This window comes from Pollicipes pollicipes, unplaced genomic scaffold (assembly GCF_011947565.3).
Source record: "Pollicipes pollicipes isolate AB1234 unplaced genomic scaffold, Ppol_2.1 Scaffold_7261;HRSCAF=8764_pilon_pilon_pilon, whole genome shotgun sequence".
NCBI classification, from domain to species: Eukaryota; Metazoa; Arthropoda; class Thecostraca; order Pollicipedomorpha; family Pollicipedidae; genus Pollicipes; species Pollicipes pollicipes.
In genome coordinates, this window is record NW_023597054.1 from 22,102,558 (window position 1) to 22,126,437 (window position 23,880).

At 52.6% G+C, this 23,880-nt stretch overlaps 1 protein-coding gene across 1 annotated transcript; it reads right to left on the reverse strand.

Moving 5' to 3' along the window:
* Positions 1–302: 302 nt before the first annotated feature.
* On the reverse strand, positions 303–14,636 carry LOC119111181 (histone lysine demethylase PHF8). Its single transcript, XM_037235005.1, has 16 exons — positions 14,614–14,636; positions 12,649–12,755; positions 12,334–12,423; positions 9,635–9,742; positions 9,058–9,221; positions 8,404–8,545; positions 7,403–7,595; positions 6,940–7,044; positions 4,378–4,523; positions 3,910–4,111; positions 3,212–3,442; positions 2,938–3,025; positions 2,406–2,684; positions 1,899–1,999; positions 1,414–1,474; positions 303–1,027 (listed from the first exon to the last, which is right to left on the reverse strand). Exons 2-16 carry the CDS (start codon positions 12,744–12,746, stop codon positions 948–950), a joined length of 2,088 nt encoding a protein of 695 aa, XP_037090900.1. The 5' UTR covers positions 12,747–12,755; positions 14,614–14,636; the 3' UTR covers positions 303–947.
* Between the last annotated feature and the right edge of the window lie 9,244 nt (positions 14,637–23,880).

The window sequence follows — 23,880 nt, forward strand, 5'->3', positions numbered from 1 at the left end:
TTATCCCTGTCGGCTTTTCTTTTCACTTTCTCCTACTCAAATTGATCCCATTCCTCTTTCCAGCGTATTTCTGAGTAAGTTGTCACTATTCACTGGCCAGCACCCGCTCCTCCTCCCGCCTACCCCAACCCATCTTGTGAATTTTCGCCCCTGGTTTGGTACCGTGTGCCCCGCCCAGCGACTAACATCAAAATGTGCTGAAACATCACGAATGGTAACTGTAGATAGGCGGCCTTAAATAGTGGTCGGATCCAGGCACCCTGAACCGTACACATGAAAACCACACCCAGTGCATAGCATCATGTATTACTAAAAGCCAGCACAGCTAGAGAAAGCCCAGGTCACGATGGCGCTAACGTGCACAACTCTGCGCACGTCGCAGATGTGGATATCGCGGAATCGAAATTGTTCTTCCGATGTTTTTCTACTATACCGTGATGCTATGAGTACAAATTCAGATCCGAAAAAAAAACAACATAAATTTCCACGGCATTGCGGGAAACAAGCGAACTTTATGTTTTTGTAATGGAGCGCTTCATACATCTCTTGGAAAAGGGAGCAATCTCTGAGAAGGCAATTACATCAATATATACCTCACTATGCAAAATGCATTGCATTTGGACAGACACCTTTCGCACTAAGGGCACCGGACGTGGAACAATGGGTGTCATCCACATCCACTTCATTTCAATGCCCTGCATATTTGAGTCAAGTGACAACTCGCACAATCAGAAGTGCCGCCGCGTACACTAATATCACACTTTTGAGGTGGACCCCGGACGGCCAGATGGAGATGAAGCACGGTGGCTACAAGCACGCCAACACGAAATGAGCGCGATCATATACCGGCAAAATGCCTACACAAATCTGCACAGGAAGCCTAACTGTTATAAACACATCAGTTTTTTACCACATACTCCAACACATCAGATGGCAGCACTCTTCTTTCAAAACTTCATTTTGTTCAGTTTCAGAATTTTCCCAAGGCGTTGCTTTACAGTTGCCATGCCCTTCTTGGGTTTCGGCCCTGCAAAGCGGACGACGCGGTCACACATTGCCACTTCACAGCACGACGACGCTCTGGATACGGCATGATCCACTCACCGTCGCGCCTACAGCATCGCGCCCGTCGCTCCAGAGCAGCAGCTCGCGTACCGCTGTGGCGTGCATCTGCTACAAAAATCCCACTACAAGCATATCACGACACTGTTTTATAATGCGTATGTTGACCGGTCACATGAAATGGGCAATAAGTCCGATATTAAAGCAGGGAATAGCAATCGAAGGGCATCCAGATCCCAGCAAGACTCTACGCGGACTTCCCATGACGCCGCCTCCACAGGGCCAGAGATGGACCAAGTCGGCCGCCGCCACGCCGTGGCCCCGCACGGCTGCCGTGGCCAGTGTACTCACGTTTGGCAGCTTCGCTGGCCGCCGCCGGGGCGAGCGTGGCGCTGGAGGTGCTCGGCTGCGGCTCGGGCAGACGCCGGCGCGGCTGAGACTTCTTCAGCGCCTGCCGGCCACACGGGTCCGCGTGAGCTGCTCGGCCGCCACACGTCAGCGAGGTCGCCCCGGGGAGCCCAGTTCGCCCCCTCACAGCGACGCACCATCCACACTCGACATCACGTCCAGATACGCATCCGCACATCCAGGTTCTGTACTCTAGAGTCATATCATTCAAGCTCTCATAGTAGTTCCGCAACACTGGCGCACCACGACAACCCCTCACCCCCAAGCACGAGTGACACCGCACACGGCCGGCTCACTACCAGCAGACGTACCGCGAGGGTGCGCGCGGGCGCCAGCACGCCGCGCGCGCCCGTCTGCGCCAGCGCCCGGTCCAGCGGCTGTCGGCGCACGCCCTGGCGGGAAGGCCGCGCGCCGCGCGCCGAGCCCACCGGCACGCGCGCCTTCGGGTTCCAGGCCTCGTCGGCGCCGCGGCGCCGGCCGCGCGGCTTGAACACGTGCTCGTCATCTGAAGTGTCGAGGGAGGGGTACACTGCCGGGCAGAGGGAGCAGCCCGGTCAGGCGACGGCCCCACCGCCCGGGCACAATAGACTGCTGTGCGGTGTGCGGCAGCAAATACAGCCAAAACGACAAGTACCTCAGATTAGGATGAATAAGGGGAGTAATCTTGGTACATGACAGTACTTTTTCATTCGGCCTATAACTTGATAATATTGCGTCTTAATAACGCAAAAATTTCAGCTGTAGCTAATTCAGTGCAATAAAAGACATGTTTTTAAAAGTCAAGAACCCGTGACTACGGCTTCCGGTTACTATAGAACAGTATGATACAACAGACTTGAGGGCACCAGCCCGTTGGGATCTTCGCCACCCAGGCATGCACTTGGCACTCCCATGTAGATAACGCCTGCCCACACCCGCCGTCGTTCGCTACGCACCGAACTCGTCGTCCTGCGCTGTGCCGTACGCCTCATCGTCAGAGGAGTAGGAGCGCGCGCGGCGCTTGGACGCGGCCGGCCGCGCGCCGCCGCTGGCGGTGACGGGCGGCGGCGCCACCACGGCGCGACTCATGGACAGCATGCCGACGATGGCGTCGCGCGTGGCCGGCGACGCCTGGCCGGCCGGCAGCGCCTGCTCCGAGCCGTCGGCCACGCTCGAGGCGCGCAGCAGCTCATCGATGCCGTTCGCCACCGGCGCCGGGTCCGGCCGGCCGTCGACTGCAATGGCGACGGCCGGAGTGAGCGGCGAGCTCGGAGATTTTTCACAGCTAATCTGCACCCACTGCCGCGGCAAACCAACAGTGAGACCCTCAGCACACGACCACGCGCGTATTACGGCTCCCGCCTGCAGCTCCCACCTACGGCTCCCGCATACGGCCCCCGCCTACGGCGCCAGCGGGGTGGCACACGTGATATGGGGGGGGGGGGGGTGGTATACGGAAGAGACATGAAGAACGGCACGTCTACTCACTGGAGAGGCGCAGCTTGAGCGGGTTGTCCATGGAGACGGAGCGGATGCGGCCGTAGCGGCGCGCCGAGTCGTCGATCGTCAGCGGCCGCTCGTCGGCGTCGTCGTCGGCCGGCGGCGCCAACGGTTGCACGCGCGGCCCCAGCCGGATCTTGAGACCGGCGGGCGCGGCCCGGGCGGCGGCCGACCGGTCGGGCGCCGGCGCCGGCGTCGGCGCGGGCCGCGGCACGGTCAGCCGCAGCGCCGGCTCGGCGCGCCGCTCCGGCTCGGCCGCGGCCGCCTCCTGCAGCAGCGTCTCGAACTCGGAGCGCTCTGAGATGTCGATGAAGTCGTCGTCGAGCGGCCGCTTCTTGACCTGGCGGCGCGACTGGCGCTCGGGCCGCGGCGGCGCCGGCTGCGGCGTCTGCGCGCTGTACTTCTCGGCGTGGCGCAGCTCCTTGTTCAGCTGCTTGATCAGCTTGCTGGCGTTGATGGTGACCGGAACGGGCTCGACACCGCGCCGCGCCGACTGCCGGCCACGCAGTCGCTGTCAGTGGTGAACAGAGCTGCTGCTCGCACTTCCGACCCGCAATGCAGTAGCGCACGCATCGAGAAACGGCGACAATGCTGCTTACTGTTTAGCTCGTGCAACGTACCATTTGAAGCAATTGCAGCATTTTTCGTACCATTTTGCACTAAGACTAGCACACTTCCCCGCCGTTCCGCCTAGGTGAAGTGCTTAACGGGCTACCATGAGGCAAGCTGTCATCATTCAACCAACGGCGAGCAGTGGTGGTAACTTGGCCCAAACGCATGAAGCCAAGCGCTATTCCAGTGTCGACACACTCCCGATATCCGCCTCAGCGCCAATCCAACTCACAACCAGGACCTCAATTATCCCAAGCGCTGCACAATTCACCGCACGGCCCGGCGACCCGCGGCCGCCAGCGACCGCGACCCTTCCTGAGTCAGTGCCAGCTCCAGCTGTCTGCTCACCGAGGCGTCGTGCGCCCACGAGCGCAGGGCGGAGGCGAGCGCGCGCGCCGCCTGCACCAGGTGGGCCGGGCAGCGCTGGTTAGCGTCGCCGTAGTCGCGCATCTCCTCAACCAGTCGCCGGCTGCCCAGCCAGTGGCACGTCTCGAACGACGGGAAGCGGAACTTGAGCGGTGTGCGCGACTTCTTCTCCAGCTCGTACACCCTGCCGCCGGCGCCGTCCAGACGTGAGCGCGGCGACGGCCGAGCAGGTGTGGACACATCAAATGGGCTATCGGAGAGTGCTCCACGCAGGGAGGACGACGAGAGCGTGGTTACAATACACGTGTCCGAGGAGCCATCATACGTGTCGGAGTGTCGCACAGACGTGCCTCATGCTGGCGTCGATCGACTATGGAGCGTTAGCACTGCACAGAGGCGCCACCTGACGGGCTGTGCTTGGAGCTAGACTCAGACCGCCCTTGCACGCACCTGATCTGTAGCGGAACGTTCAGGCTGCAGAGAAAGTTGCCGCCGAACACGAGCGAGTCCTGCGGCGTGTACACGGCGTGGATCCAGCCGGACGGGATGAGCAGCGTCTGGCCGGACCTCAGTGACAGCCGGTGACAGGCGTCCACCTGGCCAGCACACACAGGTCAGCTGATATCACCACAGCCCCATAGCCCGACACGTGTCCGAGGCCACAGTGACAGCCAGTGGCAGGCGTCCACCTGGCCAGTGCACACAGGTCAGCTGATATCACCGCAGCTCCGTGGCCCGACACGTGTCCGAGGCCACAGTGACAGCCAGTGGCAGGCGTCCACCTGGCCAGTGCACACAGGTCAGCTGACATCACTGCAGCTTCACGAGCGGACACATGCCCGGGTTTGGGCGCTCAACACACCCGCCCACACACACGCACAGGTAGGAGGGACGGACCACAGTTCACGTACAGCTTCATCAGACCGCGCGTCCCTCTCGGACTGCGCGCCTTCTGCCGCGGAGGACCTGGATGCCACTGGCACGGGCGGGGCCGCAGTTGTGGTGCCATGATCCCCCAACAGGGATATCATCACGTTGACTGTCTCCTCTGTCCATGTCTATAAAGGCGTGCACGCCATTCAGTGCCAAAGCCTCTCCGCTACCAACGCTCAACACAGGCTGCTGGTTCCGCTGCACCACAGTCTCTCGGTAAAATTTTGCTGTGTGACTCTCTCTAAACCTACGTTGAGCCTCGTGGAACGAGAGTCCACCCTTGACCTTCAGGGTCCTAATTTCTTTCCCGGCAATGAACGCCGAACACTTTCGGACAGACGCCATGTATGCCTCCTCGCAGCTGGCACGTTTTGGGTATTCAGACGCACAGTTCTGTATTTGGTGTCCTACGCCAGCGTACTTTCTGCATTTGGGTGCCTTCCAACACTTGTTCGTGAGATGTCCAGATAAATGGCATTCATAACACCTGACAAGGTCGGGGATATACTGTCGACCCGGAACAGACTGGTGACCGACCGTGGTTATCTCGGGTCGGACGGTGCGGTGACATGTCAGGATGACAGCATCCGTGTCCGTGACACTGTCTATCTCTCGACGGAGGGTGTGTCTCTCCGATACAACGCCATGCTTCGGCAGCTCCTCCACTTCACCACCCGTCGACATACCAAAATACCTCTTTTCGGGTACCAAATGTGGCGATGTTCACATTGGAAGTAGTTTATCCTCAATGGTATCAGTATTTCTTCCTCGTCAAGTTTGGCTGAACGAACAATCAAGAATAACGTCAGCGGTTCAGTCATATCAGCGCAGCTGATGTTTGGGTCGGCGATTGTGTGTTGGTTTGCTATGAGCTTGTTTTATGATTCGGTGCGCTGACTTCCCGCCGATCATGGAGCCCAACAGGGGGACGGGCCGCTTCAATGAGAGGCACCGCCAGAGATACCAGCGCGCTATAAGCAGGCCTATGCACCGAGAGTTGCTGCGAGAGCCGCCGGTCAAGAGTTCGCGGGGCTAGAGCCCCGGCTCACAGAGGCCAACCAGACACCCTGGCCGCGAGCCAGGACACGGCCCAACCAAGGCAGAAGAGGCAAGATCAGCACTCGGCGGCTCCCCCTCAACGCTCGTCACACCACCTGCGTGACTACTAATCAGGACTGGCGCCGGGCTAACCGATTTACTTGTGATATGCTGACTGCCAAGAGTAGCCCGCAAGGCAGCCCCCTAAACACCCTGGTTAACCGCTATCGCACCTGTGGCGACGACTCAGCACGGCAGCCCGAATCAAGCTTAAAAACTGGGGCACAGGTGTTGCGAATTCCCTGCGCTGACCGAGGCCGGTGCGAGAGGCAATTTTGGTCGGCCTCCTGTCATTCGGCCCCGAAGGGAGCTTTACAAGCCTCCCTAACCCCCCGCAGGGCCACTGGAACATTTACCCCCACCACCACCACAACCACCACTATCACCACGGAAAGGTGGTGCCTCACGGTGTGGGGGGGGGGGAGGGGGCAGGCACATGCGCCATCTGGCAATAGAACTACACACGCACACGCACACGCGCACGCACGCACGCACACACACACACACACACACGCACCACACACACACACACACACACACACACACACACACACCACACACACACACACACACACACACACACACATATATATATATATATATATATATATATATATATATATATATATATATATATATATATATATATATATATATATATATATATATATATATATAATCGCCATAGGGTTTCAATCTAGGTTTATAAGCACCGATCTTAGCCACTAGACCGTAAACGGCGCCAGCGACTCGTCCACCTGACGTCCACCTGAAGTGTCCGACTCTGACACGCCGCGGAAGCCTGCTCGGCGGACAGGCGCCGGCTGCATCTAGTACAGCGATCGCGGTCGCACCACGCGGCGGACGAGCGGCAGCTGCCCCTGCACAGTGAGAACGGCCATACCACGCGGCGGACGAGCGCCGGCTACACCCGGAACACCGAGCACGATCCTACCACGCGGCGGACGTGCGCTGGCTCACCTGGTCACCGAAGAAGGTGGAGTTGCGTGAGTGGGAGCTCAGCCAACGCTGGTACAATGTCAGGTTGGAGGCCGTCGGTCGGATGAGGTAGAAGATCTTCTCGCCCTGCGGAGGACAGCGGCTCGGTCACCGGAGCCGACCAGCATTGCCAACTGACGACGTCAGAAACGATCAGACACACCGCCAGCAGCGCCCATCATTTGTCCCCTTAGTTCGACGATCACACGGAAGGACGTTCGGCGTTTCAGGCCCAAAGGGCTGTCGCCGTCACGGCCGTTCAAAACCGAGACCGTAGCAACAGCTCAAGATAGTTTGGTTGCCTTCCAACGCGTAGCAGGGCCCTTGCACACAAAAAAACAAAAACAAAACGTGCGGGACGTAACTCCCCGGTCAGGTCACTAATGTGTCCGCACCACGCCCCCTGGGCGAACGGACACCGCCGGAAGTCACACAAGACGCGAACCTGAAGGACGTGGTACCAGACGGACGTGCCGCCAAAGTCCACGTGGAAGTCTGTGTAAGAGTCGGCGGCGCTGATGAGCGCGTACTTGGTGACAGTGGGCTTCTCCACGCCCTCCGGCGACGGCGTCGGCCACAGCGTGGTCACCCAGCACAGCTTGCGCACGATGTAGGGCGCTTCGACCAGCGCTGACAGCCTGCCGGGCCGCCGCTCCTGTCAGCGCGCCGCCAACGACGCCGGCCGCGCCCGGCTCAACACAGTTCCCCCCGAGTCCGGTCAACGCCTTGCCAAGTGGCACATGTGACGGCAGTTACGGCTCACGTGGTAAAGGCAAAGATGGGTTCCAACACGACCACACTGGACAGTGACAACGCTGGTAAGTCGACGGAGCCCACAGAGCGATTTCAGGGTAATCGAAGGCGCCTCAACCATGGTGACCGGCGAGCACCACGCAGCCTGCGGTGCGGCACTCAATGGTGCTGTCCAGCTTTAGACATCCGCAGGCCCACCCTACCGGCCCAGAGGCACCCATTGGCGGCTATGGGCCGCCCCCTGGTCCGTCTGGGTCGCTCTCTCACCAATCCGCTCCACTTGATCGACCCCCTCTCTCACCTGTGCGGGGCGCCATCTGGCCACCCCAGCCACGCTTACTGACCCGGTGCGGGGCACCATCTCACCGCCCCAGCCTCACCCACTGACCCGTGCGGGGCACCATCTCACCGCCCCAGCCTCGCCCGCTGACCCGGTGCGGGGCGCCATCCGAACGCCCTAGCCTCACCCACTGACCCGTGCGGGGCACCATCTCACCACCCCAGCCTCGCCCGCTGACCCGGTGCGGGGCACCATCTCACCGCCCCAGCCTCGCCCGCTGACCCGGTGCGGGGCACCATCCGAACGCCCTAGCCTCACCCACTGACCCGTGCGGGGCACCATCTCACCGCCCCAGCCTCGCCCGCTGACCCGGTGCGGGGCACCATCCGAACGCCCTAGCCTCACCCACTGACCCGGTGCCGCTGAACTCGAGGCTGATGCAGTTGAGCGTCTCTGCACGCTGCCGGCTGCTGAAGTACTCGGCGAGGTCGTGCATGCTGATGTGTATGTCGCGCTGCCGGCTGACGTCGATCACGTCCACCTCGCGCTCCGAGCCTGCGTGGACGGCAGCTGCCGGTCAGCACAACCTCACCCCGCACCACAGCCCGTCAGCGCGGTCACATCCCGCACCGCAGCCGGTCAGCACGGTCACACCCCGCACCGCAACCCGTCAGCACGGTCACACCCCTGACCCCCCCCCGCCCCGCCCCGTCAGCACGGCCACACCCCGCACCGCAGTCGGAGCACCGTTCGTGCCGCGGCTGGGCGGCCGCCGCTGGTCGCTGACTCGGCGCTGGACTCGTTCAAGCAGCGTGACCCGTTGCTCACGCACATACGCGGCACTAGTCTAGCGCATGATCTGACCGCAGGTATGCTACGTCGACGCTAAGGTTCAGACTATCTACGGTGGAAGCTGAACCGTATCGTGTACGAATGTGTCCAGCAGCACGGCAGCTGGGGCTACATGTGGTTCTATCACCAGCGTCCCGTCACATCACCAACCCACAACACATGGCAGCCGCGGGCCCCCCGGCGGCCCACATCGCGGCGAAGGTGACCGTACGCACCCACGTAGTTCTCCACGTCGTGGACGGTGAAGGCGTTGGCGGGCGGCAGCTGCATGCCCAGCCCCTCCAGTGAGTCGAGCAAGATGGGCCGGTCCCAGCCGTGCTGGGCCAGGTACGGCAACGTCAACTGCTGACCGCGCAGTCGAACGATGACGTCATCAGCGCTGGGGCGGAGGGTCAGGCCAGATCAGTCGCACACCGACAACGGGCATATCGGGTCAGCGGTCAGCTGTACAAAGGATACGCACGCACGCACGCGCGCACACACACGCACAAACAAACACGCATTATGTGGACCCGCCCGCTCTTAAAATGCAGTCCTAGCAATCGAAATGAGATAACATTGCATTTTCAATCTGTGGTTTCGCACTTCTCGCATTGGGTCCCACAGCACGTAAATAAGCCTCGAACAAGCCTCGCATAACTTCAACAGTTGTGGCAGTCACGAACAAGATCATACAAACCAGTGTGCAACATTAAAATCAATTTTTAGGACGGTTTGGCAGCGCTCAAGGCACCTCACGCTCTTATCTGAAGCACCAAAAGACGAAAAGCACCCGGGGCCATCAGTGTATACCTTTCGAAGTGGCGGGAGCGGAGCTCTTTGATGAATATGGGAGTTCCAGTTTGAACCGGTTTTGCATCGGCGTTCAGCTCGTAGGGGTCATGCCGGTGCCAGTTCGTCCTTTGCTTGTCTGAGGTAAAAGGGTGACACTCGTGCTCAGATATCGGTTGGCATGGCATCAAAGTGGGCATCGTGTGAGATCTTTGAGCATATATCCTCTTTAATAAACGGAGTGTCCCATTTTTGGGCATACTTCAAAAACATGCTTTAAAAAATCGCAGGATGACCTACACCCAACAATAGCACTGGGCGGCGCAGTTGCAGCACCAATAATATATAACGAGAAAATGTATTTTCATTACTTTCTAGTCCAAATTATGCTGCCAAGGTTTGTTACAGCGATACACTTCGTCCTTTGTATTCCCAGAGTGGAGCGCCAGTCCGCGGCAGCTAACGACGGCACGGTCTGGCGAGGGCCGTCGTCAGCTGTCACGGACTGGTGGTACTACTTTTGAGCCGTTTTAATCCGCAAATCGCGGGCCTACGGGCTGCAAAAGAGAAATCTCTTCTGGTGTGAATAACGCCAGACAATTGAAAGTTTGTGATGGGCGCGGTGGGCGGCTTGCGTCATTTGCCCCAAAGCGCAATGGTTGAAGCTGGGACCAGTGCCTCACTATATAGACCATGTGGTACGTCCGTCTCCCGAAGTCAAAATGCACATCGAAAAGAGCCACTGTGCCAAATGCCATGGTAGATAAATCAAAACCACAGCGTGAAGTTTCGATGAATTCGTGATGATGACCTTGTACTTGTACGCATTCTCCCCAAAGTGTGCCATGCTTTCGGAGAATTCACTCATCAATCGTTCCGACCAGTTGTTGTGCTGCTAACATTATAAAATGCACACTTTGAGGAAAACCAACAAAAAAACTGTTTAGTGATGAGCACGAAGTCCTATAGAATTTTCCCGCCGGAGCGGCAAAATCTAATAGCAATTCTGGGCCATTCAGAAGGATTGCGGGAAAACTGGCACTACAGATCAAACAGAACGCGTCTGATCTAACAATAACTGAAAAGTACAGGCTGGCATGGTTCGCTTAATTATGGTGTTTCAGCTACTAAACCACACCGCAATCAAGCTTTAGCCGCGATGCGAAATCGCACGAACATACGGAGCTCGAGCAACCAAATTTTGACGCACAAAATTCAAAGGATGTTACAAGCACGACATTCTTCACACGGAATGTGCTAAATTTGTCTCCCTTGCCAACTGCTCCGAAATCGACAAGTACGACGCCACTTACAACATTGAACACCACAGACGCGCTTTTAACAACACGATCTGTAATATTCTTAAAAAGGAACACTCCGCACAAATCCCGAATGCCTTAGTCATGCAAAACAAAGTCAAGCGGAAAGGGCAGAAGCACTAGAAGCGCACACAGGAGCGGCTCTACTCGATGGACAGGCAAGCACAATGGCCGACGACGAACTGGCCAGCGCTTTGGGCCACCGGCAGCACGCCATCGCGGGCACTAGCCAGGCCCACATGCGGCGCCGCACCGACCCCACTGTCAAGTACGCCCACCCCTACCCGCAGCTGGAGAAGGAGTACACGCGCGAGCAATGCCACAAGCTGGAAGAGCTGTTCGGCGAGGCGGATACGGACAACGACGGCTTCATCACTCTCGACAAGCTGAAGAAGTTCTGCGAGAAGAAGATGGGCCGCCCCATCACGCACCTTGATGCCAAGAAGATAATCGCGCTCGGCGACGACGACAAGGACAAGAAGCTGAACCTGGACGAGTTTATGCGTCTGTGGCTGAAGGTGGCCGCCGGCCAGGCGCCGCCCGCCTCCGGCATGGATGCCGTCATGGACACCAACGACATCCGACCGGACATCTCCAAGAACCCCAACTTCACCGACAGCACGAACACGGCCGGCAGCATGAAGAACCGGTTTGAACAGCTGGCCATCTCGGACCAGCAGCAGCAGCAGCACGACGACGCGATTCGGGAGGAGCACCACAAGCTCCGTCAGCGACAGCGCGAGGAGGCCGCGGCCCAGAGGAAGCTGGACGAGCGACACCAGGCCATGAAGAAGAGGGGCGCACTCTTCGAACAAAAATAGATCCATGGCGTTGGCAGATGCCCATGTGGTCAAAGCAGAACAAACTCTGAATGACAGTGCATGTCAGTGGACCTCAGTCGAGAGCCTCGTAATTCAACTGGCATGCTATCTAGCACAATGTAATTACCCCCGAGGAACCAAATATTGCACGTGAAATTTCTAAAAGTGCCTACACTGCACACGCTTGTTGGTTGTTTGGTCAACCCTAAATAAAATAGCATGTGGACAGCCTTTTCCAACATTGAGAACATGTACCAAACAATCCTTTAAAATAAAGTGAACAGCACATGAACATGAAACACCAAACATGAACACCAAACAATCCTTTAAAATAAAGTGAACAGCACGCAGTCGGCTTTTTTGCTTTCGTCGTCCCCATTATAACATGCATTACACCAGAAGCATTACTGGACACTCATTATACCATCAACTTTTGTACTTTGTCGAACATATGCTGACAGCATACATCTCAGCACATCTGTGAATACAAATGCATAACTAGAAATGCACAAGCTGTGGGGCTACAGCAAACAAGACATGCACCCACATGCCACGGTAATGCGGTTCGAGAGAACAGTACTTACATATTGAGGGGCCGCACATGAGCTCACACCGTGGGCAGTGGTACTTGTCAATATCCACGCTTTGGTGTTCACGAAGACCAACGCATCTGCCCACAAGCCAGTCGAAAATGTTAGACAAGCAAGAAAACTGCCAGGTCATTCAGGCTGAGGGGGATCTGGAGTCTCCTACACATAAATCACGGAGAATGGCACAAAGCTTAGGACTACATGTCAGCTAATCTCAGGTTGTCTCTCTGCACCAATCATGCTGTCGCAATTAAGTGATCACACCAATGTTTCAGTACAAAAACCTTGATTATGGACACACTTACATTCCATGAAGCCAATCCTTGCAGATATCACACTGTATCATAAACTTGGAGTTGTCATATGGCTGACCGCAGGAGCACAGTGACTCGCCTGATGCCATTGTTTAGACCTAGGGGAGAAGATACAGTTAGAGAGGATAACCTACTCCTAGTGCGACCTGCAATGTGTGCAGGTTGTGTGCAGTACTGTGCAAGGACTAGTAGTAAAAGCACCAAGCTAGCCATTTGGTGGACATGGTCCCAGAAATCCACACCATCAGAAGGTTGGCCTGGATATTCAGGAAAAGAACACATTGTTTTGCTTTTAAGCCTAGTTTTAAAATGTTTAGGGACTATAATTTATGTTAAAACACTGCTGATGACATTCAAGGTGTTTGCATGACTGATCCTTGGGCAGCAACATTTCAGTGACATACTAGCAAGGCCATATTTTCAGCTGCCTTTAGCTTAGAAAAAGCCCCTTGACAAGAGGGTGCAAGGCCAGGCAACTCAGCCAACTCAAGAGGTCTGACATTTTACCACCTGGTGCTTAGGTCATATAACATAATACTGACTCTGAATTAGGAAACACTGACTTGTAGGGGAGAAAAAAATTAGATTGCATCCTAGATAGCTGATTTTTACAACCACAACCAGGCAGGACTCATGGCATTAAATCATCAGAGCAGAGACAACTTCTTGATGTGGCAAAGCACACTGCAGTGCATTCCATTTTTTGGAACACATTAACAAAAATATTTAAAAAATCATGAAAACATGCCTTCTGATCCCTACAACTGACATAGAAGACAGCCAATGTAACATACCATCTGTGAATCTGGGCAAACATGTTTAACTTCCTATATTGCACCTTAAATGTCAAACCATATTGCCTAAACTTTCATATTACTAACAGAATCCCCCTCTAACAAACCCTATTTGAGGCACGTGCATTCTGGCAGTTTGAGCAACATTGGCATGCCTCTCATGCAGCATGAGAAACAATTTCTGAATTTGGATCCAGATGAGGCTGGATGCCAATCTTGACTAGTCATCTACCATCTGCCCATCACACTTATGATCTGCCATCTGCCATCATGACCAACCTTTGCTCTTAAATAAAAATATGCTGCAGCTGGAACATCACATCTATGCCAAACAGATTATGAGTCACAAAAAAGTGAAAGGGATTAAGTGCTGTCAAAACCAATGCCACTATGCATGTCAAGCCACAGCAACACCAAACCAGACAAGGCACTGTTTGATGTTAGTGTGCCTGCAAAAATTTCAAGTGGTCTGCAGTTTTGCAACATAAAGCACCATTGAACTCTTGTAAACACAGATTAATCTTAAGCAATTTTGTGATACCTGACCAGTATTGCAAATGCGTCATCACTTTTCTATGATAGGACAAATGTGTGCAGTCAAAAGCCAAAGAAAAAAAAGGGATTTGACAGAGTGGCCTTCAGTATATTCTGGCCTTTCCTTGCAAATCAGGTATGGCACCTTCTCTTGTCCCAATATATCTGCAGAATTTCAGAATTCCTGCATGTTTTAAAAGCACAAATTAGATTTTACACACCATCACACTAAATGAGAAATGTTCTAAATACTGAGAAGAAAAATTGCAAATTACTTAGACCCCTGGCCCTGAATAAGGGAATGCACTGCATTCACAGTCTCACACCAGGGATCTCCTCCTCTGCTACCAAAGCAACAGAAACACTTCCCTGCCTGCCAACCCTATTTAGAAAAACTGTGACCAATCCAACATACGACACCCACTCCTCCCATACCAACACTATTTTGCCCCCCATCCATGTAACCAAGTCTGGTACACTCCAAGTGTGCGTTGCTTGCCTCCAGGCTTAACAACGGAATTACAGTCCTGGGATTCTATTGAAAACTGACTTATACAATAATCCAAAGGATATTATTTTCCAGAAGGCGCGTCAATAACATCGCACGTTTTCGCGCACCCCGAATAACCTGGTAACCTTTGCGACTGCCTCCAACACTGTGGTCTCTGATGTAAATAAATGCTGTCGTTGAATGCGGCGCAACCGCTCTAGGAGCAGGATCTAAAAAACCGATATGTGAAGCCGATACGCTCGTCCTCCGAAATGGCCCTTCCGATCCGCGTGTAACCCTCATCAATCGATTCAACGTAATCAGGTGATTCATGGGATGGTAATACTGAGACCTGACCTGGGATAGAACGCCTCAGAAACCCGAAGGTAAAATGTATTGTGCAAAAGCAGACAACTTAGATCTCAGAACAAACGAAACGATCGCTGTGAAACCATCACCATTGGATGTGTCATGCCCAATTCCCTCTCGCAGTTAAAACCCTAGACCCTAGATCATGTAAAAGTCATCAACATTCACGAACTCCGAGATTCTTGCTCACAAACAGATCAGTTTTAGACGTCACCCAACCGACTACTGCGAAACCTTGATGCCAAAACCACGATGAACATGAACATTACCGCGGCGCGGAGAGGTGCATCGTCGTGGGCGGTGAAGGGGTAGTTCAGTCATATCTACGTCTGCAGATTTTATGTGCCCGGCCGTGAGAGCAGGCTCGATGGGCCTAACCGAAACGGACTGGCTTGGTCAGTGTCTTGCTGTGACAGATGCACATGGGTGTAGGAACAGGGGGGGGGGGGCGGGGGGCATGGGGCCATGCCCTCCCCCACACTTTTCAAGGTGGAGGCGGCAGTGTTAACTGCCCCTCCCCCATTTTTCAGATTAAGGTTGTGTTTAGCTTACTTTTGCACTACATTAAACATACACGCCGTCTTACCTAAAACACCAGCCACCTTCATCAAGATGCGTCATCTTCGTTTGCTTATTAGCTGTCGCTCAGGGCCGCAGCCGTCGGACCGACGCCGCGCGGCCTATGGAGACTGCAGCGCCGGATGTCAAGGCTGTTGCTGCTATGACTTGCGAGCGCGCATGTTCAAAACCGTATTACATAGTTTTTATCAGTAATTAATTCTGACTGAATCTTGAACATTTTAGGACGAACATGGATTAGCCATGTTAGTACAAATTTGGCACCCCATTTAATCTACAATCTACGATCAGGGAGTCCCCAATATCTCTGAAGAACACATAAAAGATACGGAACTGGAGTCTATGTAGCAAGTATTGAGCCAGCTGCAGCAATCATGGATGGTGATGAAGGTTTCCGTGCTGTCATTGAAGGTTTCTGTGCTGATCTGGGGCCAACTGCGTTGCTCAGAAGGCCTCCCGTCTCAAGGAGGGGAACAATGTGATCTGATGCATCCTTTTAAGGGCCTTCGGATCGACCAGGAGATCCTGCCCCGTGTCACCAGAGTGACAGTCAGAAGACACTTCGCGATGGGACGGAATGGCCCTTTAGCCCTCGACCGGAAGCGGTTATGTGCCCCTGGTGTGCTACTCGAGGGGCCCCCTTGCACAGAACAAAACAAAGGGTCTCAATAACATTGTTTGAAAGAGTATGAATCTCATTACTGTTGAATAGAGGGTCGAAATGAGCACAAAAAGAACTACCAAGACCCTCTCATGTTTGCCCGAGAACGTTCATTTTTCCAAATGGATTAGTGAAACAAATTACATCTTCATGTTTGAACATGCCCGTCCGCAACCTCGAGAGCAAGGACGGCGATGGTCTGGGTTACAGTTTCCGTAAAACCGAACGGCGTCGGTACTGTGAGACCAGGCGGCGGGCGCCGTGTTAATCTCTCCTGGACAGATAGTTACAGAAACACACGAAATAGAGATTCTTCCTTTACTCTTTCAGTTCCACGACCAGATTCCAGCATCACTTCATGGTGCTTTAAGGTCCGATCCGTTCTGAGCATCAGTCTAAAAATCGCACGGGCAAAATACACGCCCAGACTGCCTACTAAATACACGGTGTGACATCCTAAAACGCTCAAAGGTCCAGCTGTTTAGCCGACGCTGCGCGGCCTACAGGGGCTGCAACGCCTGTCGGCGAGGTTTTTGACACAGGATCTGCGTTTGCGCATGCTCAAAACTACGTAACATAACTTGTCTCATTAATCGCTTAAAGTGTTTGAATGTAACTATATCAGAAGCATTATCATTTTCATCTACCGGTAGGCCACGACTATGAGTTAGCCACTGGGCTAACGCTCCGCGTATCATGGAGTCTGCAATGCGTGGTGCCCAGGTTTTTTGCTAAGATGTGCGAGCGCGCTTGTCAAAAAACTACGTTACATAAATTGTATCACTAATCGGTTCTGACTGAACGTTGAACATTTCCGGACAAAAGTGGTCTGGCCATGTTAATGCGCATTGTTGATCACCCGATCTACAAGCAAATTTTCATGTTCAAATTTCGACCAAGCATATTGATCTACAATCTACCTTCGCAATGGCTTTAATGTCTGGAACCAGGTTACAAATTCTAACAAAGCTTCGGAATTTTATTAGCTTAAAAAGAGACCAATAAACCTTTAAAAATTTTGAGTGCCGGTGATTTATTCCATGCAGCCGTTCAGCGCCTGATTTCTGCAGTTTATTAAATCTAAACTGCAAGCGGAATTGATTCCGCGGTAGCTTCTGGTTTCTGCTCTGGTTACAAGGTAAAATAACAATAAAATGACGAGAACCGTGTCCCTTGTTAACGAGCAAGCTATTTCGTGGATTTTTGGAGGAGGGGTCACGATATGAAGGCTTTTGTCAGGCCTGTGTTCTTCCCTTGGGAAGTTCTGATGCGTCCCTGCCTACACACAAAGCAAATCAAGTTGCCTGCATCGAATGATGGGCAATTGAATATCCGTGGACCAATTAATACCTAAGGTAGGCAGCTTCCCGGAGGCTTTTTCTGCGGCGGTATGATGTAAGGGAAGATAATTTAGGACACCGTTGCAGGTGTCCAGCATATGTTTTCCACACCCAATTAGTAATAACACTGATCCATTAAATATGCAACAAAGCAGCCATGCGATCAGTTCGCAGTCAGTCATGCGGGAGACAGTCGGGCCAGGGCAGTGGCCGCCGACGGCGGATGGGAGTAGGGCACAGATAAGGAATATATGACAGAATGACCTTTATTTCTGTGGCTTGGTTTTTAAATGATAAATTTCAGTTCCCTGATTGTTGTCACATTTTGGGGTCAGTTTCGGACTTTGAATTGGTTTCCGCCTAAAATGCTGCGACCACGTCTTATCTCGTGAAAAGGAGCCAGCGAAATGAAGGCGCATGACAAATCTGTCGCACTGTGAGCCATCATGAACTCCACGAGTGGGACAAGAGTTGAGACTCATGGGTTTTAACCTGAATGTTGCAAGTGTGCAGATCCATGCCTCCGTTGTTCAGGACTTATAAAGAAATACCTGTGTTTTTTATAAGAAATCCAATTTTCCTAGAGAGCACCGCCGTCAGTATTACCCAAGACTACGCGCTGAATAGCATACGTGTTAAGAAAGACTCCTTTGTCAAATTCCACCCGCTCTTTATTCGCAAGTTTCGCAGCAGAAAAGCAGCACGTAGGTCTTTCGTGTTCAAAAAGAGCACAACATTTTGCATGAAAGGTCTGCACGTTGACTACGCCACTGACTCAGACTTGCTATGCCCGGCAGAGAACTGGACGCGTGGCTGGCGGCCGCGGACGTGGCTGACCCGCTCATCCAAGCGCAGCGCCAGGTGCTCCGACAGCTCCAGCGCAGAGGTCGCTGTCCCAATCGTCGCCGCGATGCTGCTGCTGACCGCCAGCGTCGACCTATGCTTTCTCAGCCCTATCAGCAGTCTCCCAGAAGGCGGGAGATGAAGCCAACCAGCACCAGCTGGCGCTGTACTGCGGGCTCGGAGTGCTGCTGACGCTGCTGGCGCTGGCCGTGGCAGCGACGGCGCTGATTGACCGGCGGCGAGGGCTCGGCGTCTCTGGGACTTCACCCGAACCCCTCCCGCTCCACACAACATGAGTTGTCAGCCAGAGTCCGGGGCTAGGCCGCGACAGACTGCGGGAGCGCACAGGTGGCGCCAACGACGCGGCACTGGAGGGCGTCGCTGGAGAACGCCAACGTCGAAGTGACCCAATGTATGTCACCGTCGACGCGGCACCGGAGGACGTCTTGTATGCCGTGGTCATGACGGGCTGCCTGACGTCGCCTGCCCCCGGCACCTCGTGCACGGAACATGGCGGCGGGGGCCCCGAAGACGCGTGTGGTGCGGCTTCGGCGGGGCACTGAGAGGACGGGCTGTTGGGGGTGAACTTGGTAGACAACGCGCTAAACGGTGGTAATCTTGGGGAACAACAAACTGAGCGTTTCAAGTTCCGCACCCGCATCTGCTAAAATTGCCGCTCCTGACGGGCCCGCCAGCACTGAGTGATACGCCTGGTCGGGTGTGACCAAAAACAGATTGAAACCAAATCTGATGAATGTGTTGTGCCGGCCGCTGATAGTCCTATATCAATCCTGTCGAATGTGTAGTCACAATCTTCTTTCAGCTCGATTAAGCTATTTTTTCCGGGGCCACCGTATTATGGCCATTTCTCTCATGTACAGCCACGCAGCCGTAAGCTCTGCGCTGTAGAGTAATCATTTCAACAAAAAGGTCATGTGCAGAGATTTAACTTGTGACACCAGCTGGGTTTATTTTATATGTTTTATACGTGAACTGAATCTTGGCTGAAAAATCCGTGAAAAACATGATATTAGGGGCATTGCGAAAGTACTGCGTCACCCTGGCTGTACCTCAGCCCTGATATAGTACAGTTGTGGAAGGTTTCTGTCACAGGTTAGAGATTTCCTGATGTTTACTGCACCCTGATGTTATTATGCTTGGAGGCATTTTGTGGCCCAACTTGTTCATTCAGCGGAACGTCAATGCTGCCACAAGTGCTCTACACAAGTTCACGCTGCAAGCGTGAACGAGTACAGACCAGTTCTAGGATTTGAGTTCCGTCTATCTGGGATGGTCTGCTATAATTTGTTTCCATTTTCACAATTTTTACCAGTATCTCGCAAAAGAGTTCATTTTTATCACCGATCATATCCTGTAAGTCGATAGCTGTTCACTCCTGCGCACCAGGGTCAAAACGTTTTATGTAAGCGGTTCCGCAAGACGATTCTATAAATGATGCACGTTCTCAGACGCGCGTGGGCTAGCCTTTTTTACTTTTGACCTCATTTTGACCGACTCTAATGCACCTCACTGTGACCCGTCCTTCACCGACCAATGTAAGGGGCCTTTGGCAATCGTGGTCCCTTCCCTGTCCCTGTTCAGCAAATGTTCCCCTTGCCGGCTCGGCTTGCTTTGGCAGCACAGGAACCCCAGTCAGGCATTGTGGGTCACTGTCCTTCACATGGCTCCTCGTTATTGCGAGGGCCCCGACCAATGTTAATATCGTGCCTTGACCCCGCCTCTACTTGGGAAATGGGGCCCTTGGGCTTAGACCGACGCAGAACCGAATGCTCGATGTTGGTGGTGGCTGGTCAAAATAGGGACACTCATGGTCCCACCGGTCACCAGTCATCATCAGTGGTATTCTGTCTGATGTTTGAGGTCACGGGCCTACGGGCGGAGGTCCTTAACATGACCCCCCGACAGCCATTCGAGCCCTTCAGCCTCCTGTCGAGCTCTTGGTGGTCTGTCCCGAGGGTCCCTCGGAGCCCCTCTTCAACCTTTAATCGCGACCTACCACCAACAAAAGGGCTACCACTACGATTACGATGGCAAAAAGAAGCGATTGTGAAGCAAGAGAAAATCCGCAAGTCGCCATAACGGATGCATTTAGTCAGTAGTTTTTAATCGACTTCAATCCTTTCCATCGTTTAGCTCTATAACTTAGGAAAACAATGGCGGATTAACTCTACAAATCCTCAACACTGATCTTGCATCCTTTCATATTATGTTTCTAGCCGGGATGTAGAGCTGCTGTTTGAAAATAACGGCTTTTTGTTCGTTCCAGAAAAAAATAACTTACCAAACTTTTTTTGTTTGGACCTTGATTTCCGTAATCCGCTCTGCGGATGAATTTCCAGACGCCCCATTTCCGCACCCTCCATATTCCAAGATTCGTAAACAGCACTTAGCGTTGTCCTGATAAGGAGCCGGCGGCCGACGCGTCACGTGTCATAGGGGACAGCTGTAACGACATTATGATGGCGCGCCTATCGTCGTCATCTGCCGTCTCCATGGCGACCGGCGCGCGCCCGACGGCGCGTCGTGCAGTACTATGACATTCCCGTTACGGCTGGTGTTGCCTGACTCGCTCTGTTGCTGGCCACGCTATCCGCGACGTCCGAATAACGGCTGTGACGGCGCTGATGCGATGCAGCGAAAGCGATGGTGTGTGTCTGATCAGCTCGTTTCGGAGACCAGAGAAGACAGCCGGCTGTGTTCGCAAGCCAGCGCGCCCAGCTCGCTATCGGAATGTGTGGGAAGCTCACGATCACTGCCGAGGGCGGAAGGAAGTGCGGGACAATTATCTTGAAAAGCCCGTCTACTCAGAAAGTTACGCGAGTCCAGCCAGCGGTTTTTCAACCCCCAACAAGTTTCGGCCACGTTTAGATATCGCTAGCTCTTTGAGCTTGGTATTCGGCCGTCTGTGGACTAGTACGCTGATGTGAAAACAACGCTATATGGTTGGGCCAAATATGTCAATATATAATATATATATATATATATCTATATATATATATGTTCGATTAGAAAAACACTGGTAACTCAGCATTGACGAGGCTTTTTGGACAAAATCGTTCAAGTTTCCGGGCTTTTTGGACTTGGCATAGCGTTATATTAAATATAGCTCGCACAAAACTTACTCATGTATTCGTCGCTCTTTACTTCTAGCATTTCCGAGATTCCTGTTCCATCGTCGGAGAAGACTGAATGACACAAGAAATAGTTTATTCCTGTCTAGGTGGTGGGGCGGTGAGCACCATGATGTGATTGTGGCAATGGTGTTCTCTACTGTGTTTTTGTAGTGTTCCATTATGAGTGTATTTTATATGCATCAAGGTGAAAATAAGATTTCTGTCCACATCGATTAACCCATGCTTGAGTTGTGTTCTCCGTACTAAAATATATTTCCAATAGCAGAGCACAATTTTTATCCTTTAAAACTCAAAACTTATTTATTGTGCCATTCAGTCTACTCCGACGATGAGATAGAATCTCGAAGCGCTAAATAATGTAAAGAGCGACGAATATATGAGTAATTTTGTGCGAACCGTCTATTATCTAAACGACAATGCCAGAGCAAAAGCCCGGAAACTAGACCGATGCGTCAAAAAGCTTGTCAATGCTGAGTCAGCAGCAGAAGCTTATGGTTTTCGCATTGGCATGTTTTAACAAAACCAAACTTGCCAAATGATCACGACGTATAGAGAAAGCCAAAGCAAGGGGAAATGCATCGACCAGTTCAGGGCTGGACGCCCTCCAGCTGCATATATGAAATGATTTTTTCATGTATTTTAGGTGACCACTGGGTCGTAGGATTTGGACGTTCTGTTACCATAGGAGCTTACACCATCTATTTCGAGTAACGATGAGTGTTAACATTGGATCTTTGGACACTGCGTGAAAATCAACGAAAAAAATTGCGTACCTAGCACCATCACCCTGGAAAAAACATGCCAAAGAGGCTGATAGGCCCGTGCAGGGAACGGTGAGCACCCGCCGGACGGAGAGTCCGGATGTTAGAAGGCCAGCTGTTTGAACGTGACCAGGGAATTGATAACCTGTCAATTCACGTAGGAAACAGCCTGGACGACGTGACAGCTTGAGATGAAGTTCCAGATGAAACCGGTACGCCGAAATCAGAGGTCGGACTCCGATACTCAGTCGGCTGGCCGACACTTTGCCGAAAAGCACGCTGGAGGGAATGAACACATTCTCGAAACAGCTATATCAATGCTTAAATGAAAGCTTCCAGCTCATCACTTCACACATGCCAATTCACCTTAGATACTTTTTGATCGCGGTTTTGAAACGGAGTGTCCCACATTTAAAAATATTGAAGCAATTATCAGATAAAATGAAATAAGCTAACTTATAACTAACAGGATACTTTTCAATGGAAAAGACTGTCCTAAAAACACAATTTATATTTTAGTCAATATGCTCCTCGCCACGTCGTCGTTTGACGCCGTCACCGTAGGTTACACAACTTTGATTAAGAGCCAATTGACTGCCGTCACATATGAAATTGTGCTCACGGACGACAGATTCGAACGAATCGACAATTGTATATTTATGGTCTTGATCGCCGCATAGCTGTTTGATAAATGACTGTTTTAGACGATGCTATTATGACGTTTTAGATGCCTGAGTGGCTTTGAAATGGTCTGCATGAAAAAGGATGCACATCTTTACGGAAGTGTAGCTCTGAAACTAGGGGGGGATGTTAGGCCTTAAGACAAGGCTGTGAACTGCACCGAATTATCTCCAAGACGTCTATTTCAGTTTAAGACCTCATACGAATGTCGAACGCACCTTTAAAGCCTATGTGCTGGAGACAGGCAAGTTTTACGCAAGGTTTTGATTTCTCCGCCATTGAGGGATATCGCGAGTCCGCAAAATGAAACACCGCATAGATCGTGACTTCAGGCCGTGCAAATGTGTAATCAGTTGAAGCTGCAGTTCCGTTTTTTTGTTTTTTTTTGGCTGGTCACTAATACATTAATCAAGTTCAAAATAATAAGGTCCCCTATGCTGAGGAACACAAGCTATTCAGGTTAGATGTTGTTTTGTGTATTTTGGCCAAGTGTGTCCCGTGGTCCAAATTCATAGCAAATTTGCTTTGAAGCAAATGAGTATTGGACTACTATCCTTTCCCAAGCCGTCCATTTTTGAAAGGAGAGGCCGTCACGAGTAATATTTCTTGCACCCAGTCCACCCACCTCTCGTGGGGCTGTACCGACACCCACGCACTACTCTTCCCTAATCAGTTGTACCCACCCGGTCCCCACACGTTTGTATCATGCCAGCACGTTATGCTGAATCATGGAAAAGTCTCAGGAAAGTCTACACCTAAATTGCTTAATGTTTGTCCATGATTGAAGCAGAGTGTTAATGGAACTGATTATAGTTAAAAAGCGCAAAATAGCAATATATAGCGTGTCGTAAAACGTTTACCTAAAAATAATGTCATATCCATGTCATATAATAGTAAATGTCATGTAAATGTCATACCATACATGTCATATGTAAATGTCATATCCATACATGCGTCCACATCCATAATTCTTCCCAAATCGCTACCGGACCCTACTCGCTACCCATACATATGGG